The sequence below is a fragment of the Garra rufa genome, chromosome 23 (genome assembly GCF_049309525.1).
Source record: "Garra rufa chromosome 23, GarRuf1.0, whole genome shotgun sequence".
Classification (NCBI taxonomy): domain Eukaryota; kingdom Metazoa; phylum Chordata; class Actinopteri; order Cypriniformes; family Cyprinidae; genus Garra; species Garra rufa.
In genome coordinates, this window is record NC_133383.1 from 9,472,528 (window position 1) to 9,492,024 (window position 19,497).

The 19,497-nt window shown below is 41.5% G+C and overlaps 1 protein-coding gene across 2 annotated transcripts in view; it reads left to right on the top strand.

Annotated features, from left to right (window-relative positions):
- The window catches only part of rab11fip1b (RAB11 family interacting protein 1 (class I) b), a 31,898-nt gene that overhangs the window by 10,308 nt on the left and 2,093 nt on the right, over window positions 1-19,497 (top strand). Inside the window, exons 2-4 of one of the 2 annotated variants that reach the window (XM_073829154.1) lie at window positions 721-1,148; window positions 2,182-3,718; window positions 6,151-7,419. In XM_073829154.1, coding sequence (XP_073685255.1) covers window positions 721-1,148; window positions 2,182-3,718; window positions 6,151-7,419 — 3,234 coding nt within the window. The remainder of the gene's footprint in view (window positions 1-720; window positions 1,149-2,181; window positions 3,719-6,150; window positions 7,420-19,497) is intronic. The other variant, XM_073829155.1, reaches the window with a different exon arrangement.

Genomic DNA, 19,497 nt, shown 5'->3' on the forward strand with positions numbered 1-19,497 from the left:
TTGTGTCTCAAAATTGCTTTTCTAAGCCACCCACTCCATTCTCACAGCCATACGCTACTGCAAACATAAGTTTTCATGAAATGAGTCCTGTGTGCAGTTACTGCACCCTTGTGTCCTCATCTTATTCCTCTCCGTTTTTCATGGATCTTAGTTTGTTGTTCCTTACAGGCATGTTAGCTTGCCAGCTCAGACATTCATTTCCTACAACGTTTAGCCTGGAAAACAACATGATACATCACTTTTTGTAGCTAAGAAATAGCTTGCTCAAGGCTGTAAGTTGTGTTTTGGACTTTTTAGATTGATAGACCTATTTTATCGATTTCTAAAGAGAAAATGCAGGTTTTTAATTTCTAAAAACTCATTTGTTAAAGATCTTGTCACAGTGGATGCTTGTTTTAGACCTTCGAGTGTTGTCCACTAGAGTCCTTAAGTCATTACAAGATGGTGTCTTGGCCAATAAACCACAACATGCTGTTCTGGTTTATAGCAGTTGAGGAATGTCAACAATCACGTGAAACTATTTACTCGGACTTTGAGATCCCATAGTTTTGAGTGCACAACAACCTTGTCATAAGTCTGCAAAGTGTTAACTACATGACAAAACACAATCTTATATCTTTAATCTCATGTCTTGCCTCTAGCTTTCTTTTTTTGATGAGGTGTTTTGGGAAATGAAAAATGCTTGAAACTAAACATCCTGTGCTATTTGTTTTCAAACAGATGGTTCAAGTTGATGGGCAAGACGGGAAAGGCTGACAAAGACAGGGGTGAGGTGCTCCTAGACATTCAGTTCATGAAGAACAACATGACGGCCAGCATGTATGACCTCTCCGGCCAGGATAAGTCACGCTCACGGCTTGGCAAACTCAAGGATAAGCTGAAAGGGAAAAAGAAAGACGGGATGTCGGATTCTGCTTCCGCCATTGTGCCTTCAGTCGCCCAGGTACTGACTGACAGCGAGGGAGAAGAAGAGCGTGACGCCACACCTGGAGCCAAAAAGAAGAATAAACTCAAGTCCCTCTTCACACCCAAGCCGGGTTTGCACCGTAACATTTCCCAGTCCATGTCCACACTCGGCACCCTGCCTGAAAAAGACTCGGCCATCAGTCTGAGCAGATCGTCTGGACTAAATGTAGAGTCTCCTGAAGGTATCGCAAGTTATTGCTGCAATATTTTCAATATTAGGGATGGATGATACAGTAGGGTTCAAAAGTTTACATACACCTTAGAGAATCTGCAAAATGTTCATTATTTTAGCAAAATAAGAGGGATCATATAAAAGGCATGTTATTTACATATAGTCCACAAGAGAAAATACTTGTTGAATTTATAAATATAACCCTGTTCCAAAAATTACATACACTTGGTTCTTAATACCTGAATGATGATTTTTTTTTTGTTTAGTTATAGTTGTTCATGAGTCCCTTGTTTGTCCTGAACAGTTAAACTGCTCGCTGTTCTTCAGAAAAAGTCAGACAAATTCTTTGGTTTTTCAGCATTTTTGTGTATTTGAACCCTTTGCAACAATCACTGTCTGATTTTGAGATCCATCTTTTCACACTGAGGACAACTGAGAAACTCATATGTACCTATTACAGAATGTTCAAACGCTCACTGATGCTCCAGAAAGAAACACAATGCATTAATAACCAGGGGTAGAAACTTGAACAGAATGAAGATGTGTACATTTTTCTTATTTTGCCTAAATATACATTTTTTCTTTTCGTACTGCCCTTTAGAAGATACTTGCACAAAATAATTACAATTTTATCCTGATCTTCAAATTCCAAAAGTTTTCACCCCCTGACTCTTAATGCGTTGTGTTCCCTTCTGAAGCATCAGTGAGTGTTTAAACCTTCTGTAATCGTTGTATATGAGTCCCTCAGTTGTTCTCAGTGTGAAAAGATGGACCTCAAAATCATACAGTAATGGTTGGAAAGTGTTTACATACACACACAAAAACAAACAAACAAAAACAGCTGTGGATCATTCAGGTAATAACACAATATTAAGAATCAAGTGTATGTAAACTTCTGAACAGGATCATTTTTTATAAATTCAACTAGTAATTTCTATTGTGGACTATATGTAAACATCTTAATCAGGTCACTACTTTTATTTACAAAATTGCAATAATGTAATGTCATTGTGATTTCATCCTCTTTTTTTTCATCTTCAAAGGCAAAAAGAAATTCAAATTTCTTAAGCACAAGCGGACCGGAAGCACTGACAGCAAGGTTTCCCAAGGCACCGGCTCTCTTGGACTGGGCATGGCGCAGAGCAACGTGTGCATCAACGGAAGCCACGTCTACACGGAAGACCCAGAGACCAGAGGATCCAGGGCCGGTTCCACCTTCAGCCTGAACAGCTCAGGACACGGATCCATGGAGGACCTGCGCAGAGGTCATAACAGGAAAACCTCCACCACCTCAGTGGACTCCTCTGACATACAGACTCAAGAGAATGCAGTGGAAGAGATGCGCAGAAGACAAGAGGAACAGAGGAAACAGGAAGAGGAAGTCAGGAAAAGACTAGAGGAGGAAAGGAGACAGGCTGAAGAGGAGGAGAGGAAACAGATTGAGAGGGAACAGGAAAAAAATAGATTGGCGTGGGAAGAGGAGAGGAAACAGTTGGAAAGAGAGGAAGAGGAGAAGAAAAGGATTGAGAGAGAGGAAGACAGAAAGAGGATAGAGAGGGAAGAGCAGAGGAAGCGGATTGAGAGGGAGGAGGAAAGAAAGAGGATAGAGAGGGAAGAGGAGAAGAAACGGATGGAGAGGGAGGAGGAAAGAAAGAAGATAGAGAGGGAAGAGGAGAGGAAGCAGATGGAGATGGAGGAGGAAAGGAGGAGGACAGAGAGGGAAGAGGAGACGAAACGGATTGAGAGAGAAGAAGAGAAGAGGAAGCTAGAAAAACAAGAAGCGGAAAGGAGAAGAATTGATGAAGAGGAGAGAGAAAGAAAAAAGATTGAGCAGGAGGAAATGATCAGAATAAAGAAGGAACAGGAAAGAGTTAGGCAGGAGGAGGAAAGAAGAAAAGCTGAGGAGGAGATGATCAAAGAGGGAAACAGGAAGAGAATGGAGGAAGAGGAAAAGGCTAGGAAGGAAGAAGATAAACGGCAGAGAATGGAGGAGGAGGAGAGAACAAGACTTAAGAGTGAAAAGTTGCTAAAAGAAGAAGAGACAAGAAAGATGGAGATGGAAAGAATGCGCACTGAAGAAGAGGAAAGACTCCGGAAGGAAAAAGAAAAGGTGGAAGCAGAGGAAAAGAGAAAAAGGAAAGAGGAAGAAGAGAGAAGACTGTCTGAGGAGAAAGAAAGAAAAGATCAAGAAAGGTTGCGGCTGGAGAAAGAGAAGTTGGAGCTTGCGAACAAGAGAATGGAGGAAAGGATGAGAGAGGAGCAGGCGAGAAGAGAGGCTGAGGAAGAGGAGGAGAAGAGGAAGCTGAAAGAGAAAGCAGACCAGGAGAGAATCAGACAAGAGAAAGAAGAAATGGAGAGACAGAAGAAAGAGAAAGAACAGCAACCTAAGGTAAAACCTAGGAGTGCTCGACTGAATACGAGTAAAAAAACGCCTGATGAGATTAACTCGGACTACTTCTCATCCACCAATCCCTTTGAAGACCCTCTCCTATTCGACGAGAGCTCCACCAATCTCTTCGAGCAGCCCGCCGGGTCTCAACTTGAAGCCCGGTCTACCAAAGTCTCTGCAGTCAAGCCAAGGTCAGTGTCTTCCCTGAAAAACCTTAAATTATTCATGAAACACAATTTTCTTTCTGTAAATTGTTAGTGAAACCACCTTTTGCCTAAGAATGATAATCTGTGTTACATGACTTAGACCCAAAAACACAGCATGGCAATTAGGGCTGTCACGATTCCTCAATTCAGTTCGAGTACTTGATTTAAAAAAATTCTCAAATGCATTTTGCATGTGTCGAGTAACCGGCAAAATGCCAAAAGTGGAGCATTCCATGGACCAGAATCTATGAAACGCATTATTAGACTATTTTCCAAGGCCCATTTAAAATTATAATAAAGCATAAAGCTATTGTAAATTCACATTATTGAATTCGCATATATTGATTAAATTAAATCAATATATGCGTTTTAATTATATATGTGTCATGTACATTCGTGTCAGAGTGGCTCTGTTCACAGTAAATGCTGCTCCACACAAACTGTTATTATTTACATGTGTGTAGTGTCTCAAACTCCATCTCTACATATTGTCGTGAGTTTGAGAATGCAACATGCAGCATTTCATCATGTTTATAAGGTAGATCATTTATAAACCTACGCAAAAACAGGAGAATACATCAATATCATAATATTCTCAATACACAGTGTTCATCGCAATTTCAAAATACTCCACGTATTTAAAGAATTACAGTGGCTGTAGCATTTCTGTCATAAAGAAATGTCAAAATATTAAAGATTAAGTGGATATTTGAATTAAATGTTTAGTCAGTATTAAACAAGGATTGGATTGCAATCGTCAGACCATTGGCGGCCTCTGCAGTCATTTGGTTTAATGCGTAATGTATGTTAACTCTATTGTTTATAATACATTATGTACAGTATTTTAACTGTATTGTTCAATAAAACCATAAAATTACTTGCTTTTGATACTTTATTTAAACAAATTATTATTTCCTCGTTGCTATTATATATGTATTTTAAGTAATTTTAAAGGCTATTGTTTGCCAATTTTTATTACTACAAAAAAAATATTGTCCAATTTACTCGATTAATCAACCGATTACTTGATTACCAAAATAATGACAGTAGCCCTAATGCCAATAATTTATCTGTTCTCAATGAAAACAAAATGCTGTGTTAAAATCAGCTACTCAGAACATCTTTGATGTTTAATATACAGCTGTGTGAGGCAGATTTTAGCCCAATGGGATGTCACTGTGGGCGGGCCACTTTATATAAAAAGTTCTATATAAACAAGCAAACCTAGACCCTTTTTGTAGAAAGCATTAAGCTTCAGTGTGCCAATCAGAACCAAAAGAAAGCACTCCTTTTTCATCGCGTTTGTGGCTTGACAGACATCAGGCTGACTCTAACAACTCTTTGCAACTCTAAGAACTCTCAACTTTCTTTATAACTCTTCATAGCTGTTTCAAATCATTCTCCAAGCGTCTGCTTTTTTACCAATTCTGCTGGAAGGCAAATCCATGACCCATGATCACAGCTTGAATATTAAAGGCATGGAAGTGCCTCTCAGTGTTTCTGTAGTATGCTTAGACTAACTTGATTTCAGTGGGCCCATAACCCCATGCTGTCATGATTAACGCCGCCATGTAAGAGCATTTGGCTCTATTATGAAATATGCAGAAGTCCGTGTGTGTGTTAGTATGAGTGCGTGTTTGTACAAGTCCAAAAAACGTCTGGCATGAAATGGTTCTTTAAACTTTTTCAAGGACTCAAAATACAATCCACATTAACTTTTTGTTTTTCTCATGTTTTCTGAAGATGATTATCATACCGACTAAGCTGAATAACCCTTAACCAAATGAAATACCCAAACCTAAATATAGAGTCTTGGTCTTATCTGTTTATTTCTGCTGAAATGCATTAATGCTGACAGTTATTTATAAGGTCTCTAACCCTCATTGTGTTAGCGCTCGTGTTGAAACTTGATTGAGGTCTAACCCAGAGGAAGCTGGAGAAATCTGTTTCCCTGGAAAACAGCTGATCAGGCAGTTCCTTTTCTCTTACTCATGCATTTGAGGGCTTCATGAAACAGTTCTGGAATGTGTAGGAGACCATAGAGCAAATAGCATGATTTGTGGGTGGCTCCTTAAATCTAAACCAGTTATCTTTTTAAGGCAGCAGTTACAGTAGGTTTTTGTGCAAGTTTTTCATTGCTCAAATGTAATAAATGTCCATAAACATATTCCAAACCAGTTCGAAACATGAGGATGAGTAAATGGTGACGTAATTGTAATTTCCATGACTATTCCTTAAAAACATTTATGATACTGATAACATTTGCTCAGTAATTCCCGGAGCATGTTTTATGAAAGTAATTGGGGTCAGTTTTTATGATTCAAAAGTAGTTTTGATGGTTGTTGACCAAAGGAAACTGGCTTTTAAATGCTTACCAGCGTATTTTAATCTTTCCTCTCATTATCCTGCTCCTTCAGTTCTTCTGTTTCTGGGATCTTCTTTTCCCAAGCATCTGTGCCAAACACCAACCCGTTCTTAGATGACTCAGATGTCGATAGTGGAAACACTGAGAAAGTTGTCCATCTTGGGGACACCGCAGAAAAGTCAGAGAGGAAACGACATGCCCCGATGCCTCCCCAGAACAAGACACCGATGGGAAAACAAGATGTCTCTCCAAATACACCAGAAATTCCTGAAGCCACAGAAGCTTTTCCATCTAGAGCATCTGAGGACGGCGGAGACTCTAATTTCCGCAGTTTACGACGGGACAAGCGTCTGGCACCTTTACCACCAAAGAACAAGCAAGAAATCCAAAACGATCATGCAGACCAATCCACAACTCCTAGATCTAGATTCCAGGAAAAAGACCAGAATAACAAAGTGTGCCCAGTTTTGCAAGATGAGTCAGACAATTTTGAGAACACCGGTTTATCGCATCTTATCCAGGGTCATCCCAAACAAGAAACCAACCCTTTTATATCTACCGAGGTCAAAACAACTAAACACAATAAGGGTCCGGCTCCAAAGCCTACATTACAGACAAAATCTTGCAAGACTTTTGCATCTGAAACTGAACCCAACAACTTTTTAGCAATTGATAAAATCCACTTGACTGAACATGAAACCAGTGTTGCCTCAAATTCTTGCATTGATCAACTATATGAGTCGACTAACAAACTTGATGATCTTCTTGCATCTGAAGAACCTTCTACCAAACCCGATCCTTTGCACTCTGATGACCTTTCTTCAACAGAGAGCGAACACAAGGATTTGCCAGAAAAGTCTAAACTAGACTCTCTTGGAGAACACATACCTTCAATGCCTGATTCAGTCCTTGATATGGTTCTCAGCAATGTGAATGATCCCAAGAATGCTGAAAATGTCCTGCTTGATAGTGGAGTTTCAAAAAAGAAGAGTCGGGCCCCGCTGCCTCCTGCCAAATCATCATCCAGCCAGAAACCAGAAGCTGGACTGAACTCAACCAGTCAACCCTCCATACAAGATCAAGACAAGTCATTATTTATTAATAGTAGCAAGTCAACTTCATTTTTTACCACATCCCTGGTGAACTCATCTTCAACCTCCAGTCCAGTTCTCGCTCCTCTGAGACCAGAAGCAGGTCATGGGTCAGGGCACCGGTCTCTCTTGCAGGCCAGAGTGTCACCTATTGATGTTCAGCCCGCCGCTGGGCAGAAACATGGGAGTGAAAGCGAGAGAACAGGTGATCCTGCCTTCAAACCCTGCAGGTGAGGCCACGCATAGAACTTGCAGAGACCCTTAGACAGGGGTGCCCAAACTCAGTTCTGCAGAGTTTAGCTTAAACCCCAATTAGACAAACCTGAACCAGCTAATCAAGCTCTTGCTAGGCATACTAGGAACTTCCCAGCAGGTGTGTTGAAGCAAGTTGGAGCTAAACTCTGCAGGACACCAGCCCTCCAGGACTGAGTTTGAACACCCCTGCCCTTAGAAGTAGGTGCAGATGTTGACAGCAGGTTCCCATTAGCCGTACTGTGGTAGTTCTTGAAATTTCTAAAGGTTCTAAAATACCACTTAGATGTGGGGTATTTTGAGCTATTTGTCCCTTTAATCTGCACATTTCCACCCATGGCGCCGACATTTTTTCTGCAAGCGACAACAGTGTACCAGTTCTAAAGCCATGGCAAAAGTTTGAGCAAGGCTGAACACAATTTAAAGTCATAGTCTCAGGTTTTTTTCCCCAGCTGTTTACCTTCACAGACATAACTGTTTTTGCAACTTGTGTGTTTTTAACCTAAACTTGTGTGTAATTGACAGTTTAAGCGCAATAAGACACTAAAGAGAACTTTGTTTAGTACTTACATGCCTTGTGACAGCCACTTTCTGTGTGCGTGTTTTGGCTGTGTGCGCTCAGAAAACCCTTTATCAGAAGTTTAAACGGATACGGTGTAAAATGCATGATTTCAGTGCAATAGACATAATAAAACCAAACATGTTTTTTGGCAGAATAACCAAGGTACAGCTCTATTTTGGGAAGAGAGCGGAGAGCAGCAGCTCAATTGCATTTAAAGAGAAATGCGTGTTTATGGTTCCAATCTAAATGGGCATTTTCAAAATGATATAGCAAATAATCTGTAGGGTATTTTTTTTTTAAGATTTATTTTTGCCATTTTTACTGATAGGATAGTAGTGAGACAGGAAATGAAGTGGAAGTGAGAGGGGGACAGGATCGGGAAAGGTCCGTGAGCCGAGACTTGAACACGGGACGCCCGAAGCGCAATGGCACTGCGTGTTGACACACTGCCCACAAGGCTATCGGTGCCGACATCTGTAGGGTATTTTGAGCTGAAGCTTCACAGACACATTCTGGGGACACATGAGACTTACAAAAAATATTGTAAAAAGGGGCACAATAGGTCTCCTTTAAGTAATCTTTGATGCAGAATCCATTCTCTAAAAGTGTCCCTTTTTTCCAGTTCTGCTGTTCTGCTGTTCACAGCCTAAATAATAAAGGCATGGAAGACTCTCAGCATTTCTGTAGTATGCCAAAGCTCAGAGTATATTTCAGACACTGAGGGTGAAGTGGTGAGGCAGGAAAGTCTACTATGTTTTACTGCGCATATGTCAGATTCATTCAAATGCGGTTCAGTATGCTTAGTAGTAGTAAAGAAGCAGATGTTACCAGTAGGTTCCTGTTACAAGTACTCTGAAGTGTTCAAATCACTCATTTTCAGTGGACAGTGGTGTAAGAATGGACTGAAAAGTAGGAAAACTTTATTAAACTCACCAACTTGGCTCATGAATATGAATTAAATGGCATGGTATTAACGTAGTTTTATAACCTCAGTGGTGTTAAATCCTGCTACTGGAGGGCCACTGTCCTGTAGAGTTTGGCTTCAACTTGCTCCAACACACCATTTCCCTAAAGTGCCCCTATTATGCCATTTTAGAGGTAGTTAATATTGTTGTATTAGTCTCTTAAAAAAGGTTTACATGTATGCAAGTTCAAAAAACACTTTAGTTTTCTCCAAAATTAGATTTAATTTTACCCCGTTTCTAAACAAAACGACTAAAAAATTCGTAAACGACTCGTGTGAAGCAGTTTCGAAGAATCAGTCTCTCTAAACCCCTCCTTTCAGTGAGCCCTCACTGCTGTGATTGGTCAGATGGTGCAGTCCTTTTAGATTGGTCTACCGCTACAGCGCAAAAACGAAACGCCCATTGGCATAACTGAATGACAGCTGCGGAGACTTGTTAATGCATAGAAAAGAGCCTCGATTTTACCCTATCAATTCGAGCCTGAGTCTGACGATGAAACGGTTGAAGTGGCACATCGACAAGAAACTGTTTTGCAAGCACGACTGGAGCAGGACGTTTCTCAGTGGGTGTCATATGTTAACTGTGGAAAGTGCTTGCAATTTGCTTTTGTAAGCGAACCGGGCACACCTCTACGTTGTGAACTTCAACACTGTACAATGCATAACACTGCGTTAAGCTGTCGAGGAAATTCCTGTTTAGAGACTCTCCGTCAATAAAGACAAATCGACTAAAGCTTTAAAGGTTTATTTCTTGCAAGAAAGGTTCACAGTCAAACAGATACAGTGCCCTGCCCGAGTGTGACAAAGGCGGGAGAGTTTTCCTCCACTTTTATATCTCTTTGCACACTCAAGGTTACAAACTAAGAACAGCTGGTGTTCTCCCATAAGGACAGAAAGACAGAAAAACATCTCTATAGATCATCCCTTCCAGGCCTCCTCTGCCTATATTTTAGGCCTCCTGCGACCCTAAAGGTCACCCTAAGGCGCCATAGAGTCCCCAACTCCCTACACAGGCAGAGGCCCTCTCACAGACGAGTCTGGTCATCACTTTACCACCTGTTGTTTTTCTCAATCTCTAGTATTCTAAGATGTCTCACATAAGCATAAAAATCACCCCTCATGAATTTTCCCCAACAATTCCCCCTTTTTATCATTTATTGATTACTAATCTTAGTCATTAGAAAATTCATTACTATGCTAATCACTCTTAATCATCTACTGGTAATTAAAACATATTTTCACATCTTCACATTTGCCCTCTGGAAGCCGGGCTAAACGAATAAACACTGTTATTGCATTCCTGACATGGGTCAGACCCTCAGTCACTCCTCAGATACCAAACAGAGATGTTACTCATATGAAACTCAAAACTTCATCACTACTGGTTATATATTTCTAAGATTACATTTTTCTAACACATGCAGTACAATTCATAATACAAAAATAGCAAACTCAAGCCCTTACATCACATTTATACTCTTCATTTCTCATTTTCGTAAAAATGATCATTCTCTTAAGTTTAAAGAAGCTTAAAACATGTCAATGCTTTTTGTTTGGGATCTTCCCCTTTTGTTGGCCAATCATACATTATAGTTTCAGACATGAATACGGGCAAACCCTTCGTCTTGGTGCATTGTCTCGTAACACGGACAATGTCCTGCTTTAAACCCTCGTCATTTCATCTCGTATTCTTTATTCTTTGTCTCGTCTTAATTCATTTCACTATAAGTTCCACTACTACTGTCATTGTCACTAATAGTTGTCTCCAAATCAAAAACCTACCACTACATTTTCATCACCCACATGTATCTTCACCATTTTCGGTGAGACGCTAGATGTCACCAGTCTCTGTACTGAGCTGGAAACAAGCTGAAAAATACATTATGGACACAACAGTTAGTATCCCCATTTTCCCCTCAGATGTGCTAACCATTCAAATCATGAGTTGTATACTCGTGGGCTCTTTTACGGCCCTTCTCATGTCAGTAATTATGTTAGTCTTGAAATCAAACAATAAGCTTTAACTTGTATGCAGGCTGCTTCCATACTGCTTTCCAGTCACCCTTTCTCTTTCACTGATACAAGCACTTGTTGTTTGAACCGGACTCTGGCATTTGTTGACATCTGCCTCGAATCTCTTTACTCCATCCGCTCCTCCTCCTAGGATGTAGATGGGACCTTTTACAGTGGCTGGCATGAATCCACGTGGCTCTTTCAGCTCCCTTCACCGCTGTGTGGGTAGTTAGGAACACCTTGAACGGCCCAGCCACCTTTTACTCATTCCTCAGATCTCCTCCCCCATGAAATCCCACGAAATCACCGGGTTTGATGTTGTGCAAGGAACTTTCAGCACCCTTTCCTTAAGCAGCTTTCACCTGTACACAGACATTTAGACAACAGAGAAGACATTTCTTTGCAACAACCTAACATCTCATGCTCACATGATCCTGTTGATGGCAGCTGTTGTTTGCCCCCCTTCTATTCCCATATCTTGTATCCAAGAACAATGGGAAGCACCTTAACCCATGTAAGTCCAGTTTCCTCACAAATTTGACCATTTTGTTTTATTCCCTCATTAACAAAATGTGTGGCATTGTCTGAGCTATTTTCCCCATGGATTTTTACATCTCGGGACTATTTCAGTCAACACAGCCTTTTCTACTGCTGCAGCTGCTGCCTGTTGCGGGACTGGAAAAACCTCCACCTATTTGGACCACATGTCAATCATCACCAAGCAGTACTCCCCCCCCCCCACATGGGGTCAATTTAATGAAAACCATCACCAAATGAGTCTGCTGGTGGTGGCTGAGATGCTCGGGACATTTTTATCCCTTTTGCCACATTATGTTTGTTCCAAATTACACATCTTTTACAAAAAATTTCCACAAAATTTTGTTAACCCCTTTGTGACCACAATTCTTTCATCTGTGCTACCATTCCCCCTTCTGATGCTTGGTCCAACCCATGCATCATTTTTTGCATAGTGAGGAAAGAAGTGTCGGGGTAAACAAGGCTTGCCATCACAGCTTTCCCAAACAACGTCCAGCCAGACTTCCTCCACAGGTTTCTCTCTGTCCCTAAAGCAAAAGTCTGCATGTTCTGTAAACAAGAAGAAAGTATTATCGTTATTTTCAGATAACAAAGTACATTCTGTTTCTTTGGCTATTTAGCCACAGCGACCTTCGCTGTCGCGTCCGCTCTGACGTTTCCTGTGGATACAAAATCTTTGTTATTTGTGTGTGCTGCACATTTACAAATGGGTATCTTGTCAGGCAGCAAAATTGCTTCTAATGAAGCTGCCTAAATGGGGAGCATGAATTATTGGGCGCCCATCTAAATTTTAAAATCTTGAAAAAACTCAGTGTAACACACTTATTCGTCCTGAGTTTTCACGCCTCTGTTAGAGTCACAAGCTCTGCTGCTTGTGCTGAATAGTTTTATGGCAACGAGCCAAATGTTTCAATTTCAAATTCAGTCATCACAGAATAGTCAACTTTGTTCTGACCTGTTTGTGGATCTCTGAACGCTGAACCATCCACAAAGAGGACATTTCGTGTTTTCAAGTGGTACATCAGAAAGATCTGGACGTAGCATACTCACTTGATCAAACACAGTCAAACAACAGTTGTTCCTATCCATCCTCCTCTGTGTGAAGGAGGGTGGCAGGATTCAAGGTTGTGCAACGTTTAACGCTATTCTCGAAATATCGAACAAGATAGTGTGGTATCACGACCACTGAGCCGTCAATATATGCAATGTTTTCTGTTCATGCAGAATCATGGACGCTGTGTGCCAGACAATCAATGCCAGGTCATAATACCCTATGAAATCTCTAGATGTCATTAAGGCCTTCTCAGCAGATGCCACTGCCCTCAGACAGCTAGGCAGGCCTGTTACTACTAGTTGTAGCTTGTTTGAAAAAATAGGCCACAGTCTGTCTCCATGATACTGCAATAAAACAGAGGTCATAAACCCATTTTCTCATCCACCATCTCAACAAAAAGAATTATTTGGTACCTGTAGGTCCAAAGTTGGCACCAGAGACAGCTGAAACTTTATGTTCAGGAATGCCTCGGCCGCCTCCCCTGGCCCCTCAATCTTGTTGCATGATCTCAACCCCTTCCCTAGAGTTAGGGCTCACAGGGGCTGTTCAATACTCACATAGTTAGGGATGAATGTTCTGCAACATGAACACACTCCCAAAAATGACAACATTTGGTTTTTTTTTTTTTTTTTTATTCTCAGACAGGGATTTGCTGTTGGGGGTATGACATGTCTTTAAAAAATGTAAACTTTTAGTTTAAAACTGTAGCTTTTGACAGTGTGCTACATATCGAAATACAGCAGTTCCAGCTGTCAGGGTCAGAGGCTCCAGGCAAGTCTACCACTGAGTAGAATGTCACATCTTGTGAAATTTTGCAACAAAAATGCATATAGATTTGGCACTAATGGAGCTCTTTTTCTGACAGCTGCGTTTACTGCATTTACTTTTAAATCGTGGACAAAGCGCCACTTTTTTCACAGGAAAAATCATTACATAGCATTATTACACCTTTTTTCAATAGTGCCTCAAACACTGTTTTTTTCAGGAGGTACTGGTGTTGACATGGTCTGTAATCAGATTTTGGAGTGATCACAACCGGTTTACATCCCTTAACCAAGCCCACATCATATTTGTGTTTTGCCCAGAATTTAGAAGGCACCTCTGCCAAAGCAGGGTGCATATCTGAGGTGTAAACATTTACCATGCACTGATTCTCCCAGTCAGTTTTGTCATTTAGAATTGGTCTTATAATTCTTTCAACCTCAATTTTGCATTCAACTGTCATCATAAATGCTTTCAAAGTCTCACTGTGTTTCAATCCTGAGTCTATTTCTCTCCAGTCTAAACTATCGACACATTGTTTTATAAACAACCCAACCTCTGCCCAAGCCTGTCCTTCAGCCTTCGCTAACGACAAATGTGGAACTGTCTGCTCTGTACATTGTTTAGACTGCGCCTCTGAAAGGCATGCTGCCAACGCACACACATCCTTTCGCCAAAACATTTTGTCAAAACTCAGAGTTTCTGCACAAGTCTGCTCAAACCAATCTTTTTCATAGTTTTCATCCCTTTCCACTACGACATGTGACGTACAATGCAAATCATCAGGTGCCACTATTTCTGCCTCAGAGCATGTTACACATTCCCTAGCTTTTTCGCACATCATTGTAGCCCAATCATGATTTATGATGTGCCATTCGTAAGCCCATTGAGACTCTTCGTGCAAACAGCTCCATTGCTCATCTCTTTTTACACATCTGACACCACCCGTGAGATTCAGCAATGAGCCTCAAATTCAGTTTGCACATCAGATCTCGTCCTAAAATGGGTACGGGACAAGTTTTTGAAAGCAAGAATGCATGTTTTAGCACCCTTCCTGTTTCTGTTTCGCAAATTAATGGTTCTGTAAATCTCTCAGACATTGTACGTCCTAACGCACAGAGAGACCCAGAAAATTGATCTGTTAGCTCTGGTACACATGGTAAGTCACATAGCCGCACGGTTGATCTTGTAGCCCCTGAATCAGCTAAAAATTCAATTTGTTTTCCCTGAACTATCAGTGAATATTTTTGGCATTACTTTAAACGCCCCAGACTTATACATAGCATACTGTTTTTCAACAGCATCATCATTCATTTCAGACACAGACACAGGAAAGCAAGCTTTTCTTCATTGCAAAGAGCAGTCAGTACATCAGTGTATTTGTATGCGTATGCGTATGTGTGTGTAATTGATTTATATTCACTTCCCTTTACTTGTGGCCGCTCGCTCGTCTCCTCCTCCCCCTCCTGCTCCCCGTTCCCCTCCTGGCATCAGTCCGATCCATTTTCCCTCTTGCTTCTTCGCTTTGGGGCAATTCTCAGCCCAATGTCCATCCTGTTTGCATGCACGGCATTTGGAGCAGCCTCTGAAGTCATGGTCGTCGGTCTCACATATCCAGCAGCTCCACTTGCGCTGAGGTTTCGCTGGGCCTCTCTCCTTTTTTCCTCTGGCCCAGCCTTTGCGGTTCTTTCTTCGCGCACCTGTGGCTATCTTCGCCAAACTCAGCTGTAGATCTCTGTCCATTCTGGCCTGTTTCTTCTCACGCTTCTCTCTCCGCAGCTTATCAGCGTGCCGTGCGTGAATCAAAACTGTGGCCAATCTTGCTTCTCTGAACTCAATGCAGGAAATTTTTACCTTTTCTGCAATGTCCGGTCTCAGTCCGTCCAGGAAGGCATTTCTCAAATGACTCTCCCATCTCCCCGGCTCTTGACCTCTGTCCGCCGGTTCCGTCAGACCTGAGAATTGGTTGAATGCCTCGTGCAGGCGGCAGTAGTACTCATCGACCCTTTCATCTTTCTCCTGCTGGCATCGGCTGACTCTGGACATGTCGATTCTCATCGGAAACGTGTCTTTGATCGTGTCAACGACCCTGTCCACATCTCTCCGGTATGCATAATTTGCAGGATCATCGCAGTCGCTGCTCTTCCTTCTGTAATCGTTCTCTGGCACTCTGCCCCTGATCTTGTACCAGTTCGTCGGCCCCAGCTTTGACAGCAAAAGTCTCCTTAGCTCTAGCATCGTCGGGCTGAATTCTTCACAAAACCTTAACAGTTCGGTTCGGTGCTCAGCTTGTCACCCCCTAGAGTCTCCTCGGGCAGTGCGTCTGGCTCAGCTCCACATGCTGCTGCTTCTTCTTGCGGTGCTGTAGGGTGTTTCGGAGGGGAGCAGTCGAGGTCGGGATCAACTTTCAAAGCGCGCAGCTCGGCCACCGGGTAGTGATGGACATTGTACGGCGGTGGAACATGTTTAAAGACAGAAACATCAGACATATTAGTATTTGTGATTAATGCAAATGTTCTTCCTTCTTTTAATTTCCTAATTTCCCCTTCACTCACTTTTAATTCCTTCAACATTCTATCAATCTTTTCCTCATTATCCTCTACTATTGTCTGTTTTTTTTTTTCCCGATCTTCGTTTCACTCCCTCTCATTGCTTTTTGTAAGGCTCTTCTTTCTCTTCTCTCTGCCTCCCTAAGCCAACAATTCACCGTCTCCTCACATTCCTTACACACATGCCTCTTACAACATTTCTTTGGCACCTCACTGCCCTCCCTTGCTTTCAGCTTCACAACACTCAAGGTTCCCTCCCTAGGAAACTCATGATACATAATCAACTTTCCTATGTCCTTCATACATCTTTCACCAGCCGACTTCTTCATTTTACTAAATACTGGGGTGTCATATTTCCCAAATTTGCTCTGGGCTTTCCCCATACTGACTTTTGACCGTATCCCTAGGCGGGCGCGCGCCCTGTTCCCTGTCAGACGTCTCCGACAGGACCAATCCTTCACCCAAGACTGGACGGGTTGAAGCTTCGCCGCTTCTGGTCTACCCTCAAAGCGTCTTGCTGCAGGGTTGCGATCAGTACACCTACCGCTACAACCTCAATCTCCCGATTTGAGATGTCTTGGCTGCCTTCGGTGTACGTCTCGCACAGACCTGTTACACCTCCTGCCACAACCTTAGTTTCTCTTTTGAGATCCCTCAGCTGCCGTCAGTGTAACCCTTGTCAATTGTCAGTATGGTTCATTCCCTTTTACCAAATTTACCTATTTACTTTCAATTTACTTTTTTTCCCAAAAAAAAAAGAAAATCAATTTGTCTTACCGAGAGTCTCAGTTTTGGAGGCTTGATTTGGTTCGTTTGATTCCAGTGGTGCCTCCCCTGGCCTCCGCGGATCGGCCCCTGTCTCCCTTAATTCCTAGTCGGGGTTAGGGCTGAACGTGTCTATTGTTCAGTATACGGTCACCGTTCCGCTGTCAGGTCAGAAGACACAGCCATGAAATCCCATACTTCTGACGCCAAGTTTGTCGAGGAAATTCCTGTTTAGAGACTCTCCGTCAATAAAGACAAATCGACTAAAGCTTTAAAGGTTTATTTCTTGCAAGAAAGGTTCACAGTCAAACAGATACAGTGCCCTGCCCGAGTGTGACAAAGGCGGGAGAGTTTTCCTCCACTTTTATATCTCTTTGCACACTCAAGGTTACAAACTAAGAACAGCTGGTGTTCTCCCATAAGGACAGAAAGACAGAAAAACATCTCTATAGATCATCCCTTCCAGGCCTCCTCTGCCTATATTTTAGGCCTCCTGCGACCCTAAAGGTCACCCTAAGGCGCCATAGAGTCCCCAACTCCCTACACAGGCAGAGGCCCTCTCACAGACGAGTCTGGTCATCACTTTACCACCTGTTGTTTTTCTCAATCTCTAGTATTCTAAGATGTCTCACATAAGCATAAAAATCACCCCTCATGAATTTTCCCCAACAAAGCCATCGTTTATCATTATCATTACTTAAACTAATAAGGCAGACAGACAGTCAAGCTGCATCAGTCACAATTTTTAGACTACATTGCACTCACAGCTGAACAACAGAACTACAGAAACGCAAGTTAGCCGGTTACCAAGACATGTGCGGGGTTGTTACACAACATAACGTACAAAAAGACGTATTTTGAACGATCGCTAGAAAATACAATCATCAATTATTAATCATACTTACAGGTAGAAGTTCAGAGGAGCAAGCCGGTCCAAATAAACTGGGCACTGATCCATTTTTTAAAACCAAGCGTTTGGTAAATCTCGCGTTGTAACGTTACTCCCCAAGATTGGAAAAGCAGTCATCAGTAAAATGACGCGAACACAACACAAGATTGGAATTGGACTGCTGAGGTGTTAAAAAAATTAATGTTAACCACTCATTCTTGGTAGTTTCATCTTTCGGAAGGGCATATAAAACAAATTCACTCTCACAGCGCAGGAGGCCTTCTTGACATGATGTAATCCACGTGAAAATGGTAGGCCTACTGTTTGTGGGCGGGCAAGTTGTTTGCGACATAGAACGTGGGCGGACATTAGGCAAATGTGTAGCTCGTGACGTGTGGCCATTACAGAAAAAGATTCGAATTGCTGACGACTCGTTTAGGCGAATGTGAGCCGACTCTTTTTTTTGATAGACAAAAACTTCATTTATAGTGCACTGTCGGTGTCACAACTTTGCAGATAGTTTGTTCACATACAGGTACATGACACACTACATGAAATATCATATTTGAAAAGGCATAATAGGGGCACTTTAAAGCAGTGGTTCCCAACCATGTACCTGGAGGCGCCCCAACACTGCACATTTTGCATCTTTCCATTGTCTGACACACATTTCATGTCTTGGAGTTTCTACGAAAGAGCTGATAATATAAATCAGGTTTGTTTGATTAAAGCGACATGGAAAACATGCAGTGTCGGGGGGCCTCCAGGAACGTGGTTGGGAACACCTACCCTAAGGCATAGTAAGCCTAAGTAGATTGTTGAAACCACTGGCACCAATGATGAGTGAAATTTTCCTTTTGGAAACACAGGCCTGGAAGTTTCTAGCAACATTGGAAAATTTAATCATCTTGGGTGTGTTTCCTAAAAACATTGTTAGCAAGTTATGGTTGCAACTATGGTTTCGGTGCGAAACAAACATTTGCAAACAGCATAGCAAACTTACGTTGTTGAAACTACAACTCTTGACCTGTGGTTTGAAGCATAGTTTCTTGTTAGTAAGACATGGCTTAAATAAATTATGCTCTTGGGCATGATGTAAGAAAGCTAACATGCAGTACAATTCATATCTTCCATTCAATCTAAATATAAATGCATTTTAATCTATGTATTTTTGCACATCCTCTATGAGCACCATTTTTGAATAGTGTGCATGTATAATGATGTAAGAGGAACCTGCGATGAATCAAACATCAAATGAAGCGTAATGACAGGAAACAAAAAATATATTAAGTTAGTCATCAGGTGCCATGTTTAATATAGCTGCATTTTAGAGATCTCTAATCTGTTAAATAGCAGAAGTTATTACTCCACCACAGCATTAACAACGGCATTGTGAAACAAATGTGGCTCAAACGACGGAGATGTGACCGTGTTCGAGAAACAGTCCTGACTAGCTAGTTTGTTTCCACAACAATGCATCGTACTATGGAGGTTAATCAGCAAGTTACGTTGTTGTACAAAAAACGCACCCCTGTTAGGTGTGTTTAAAGAAGAAGTTTAGTTCCAGAATTTAATTTCCTGATTTTACTCACCCCATGTCATGAAGATGTTCATGTCTTTCTTTCTTCAGTTGCAAAGAAATTACGTTTTTTGAGGAAAACATTCCAGGATTTTTCTCAATAAAGTGGACTTCAGTAGTGGCCAAAGGGTTGATGGTCAAAATTGCAGTTTCAATGCAGCTTCAAAGGGCTCTACACAATCCCAGCTGAGGAATAAGGGTCTTATCTACTGTAACAGCTATTTTCTTAAAAATATAAAAATGTATATACTTTTTAACCACAAATGCTCATCTTCCACTAGCTCAACTTCAAAATCTTCCAAAATCAATGTTTACCTTTTTTAATTTGTTTGATATTCTTTGTACATTCGCTTTGTAAACACTGGGTTGGTACTTCCACCTT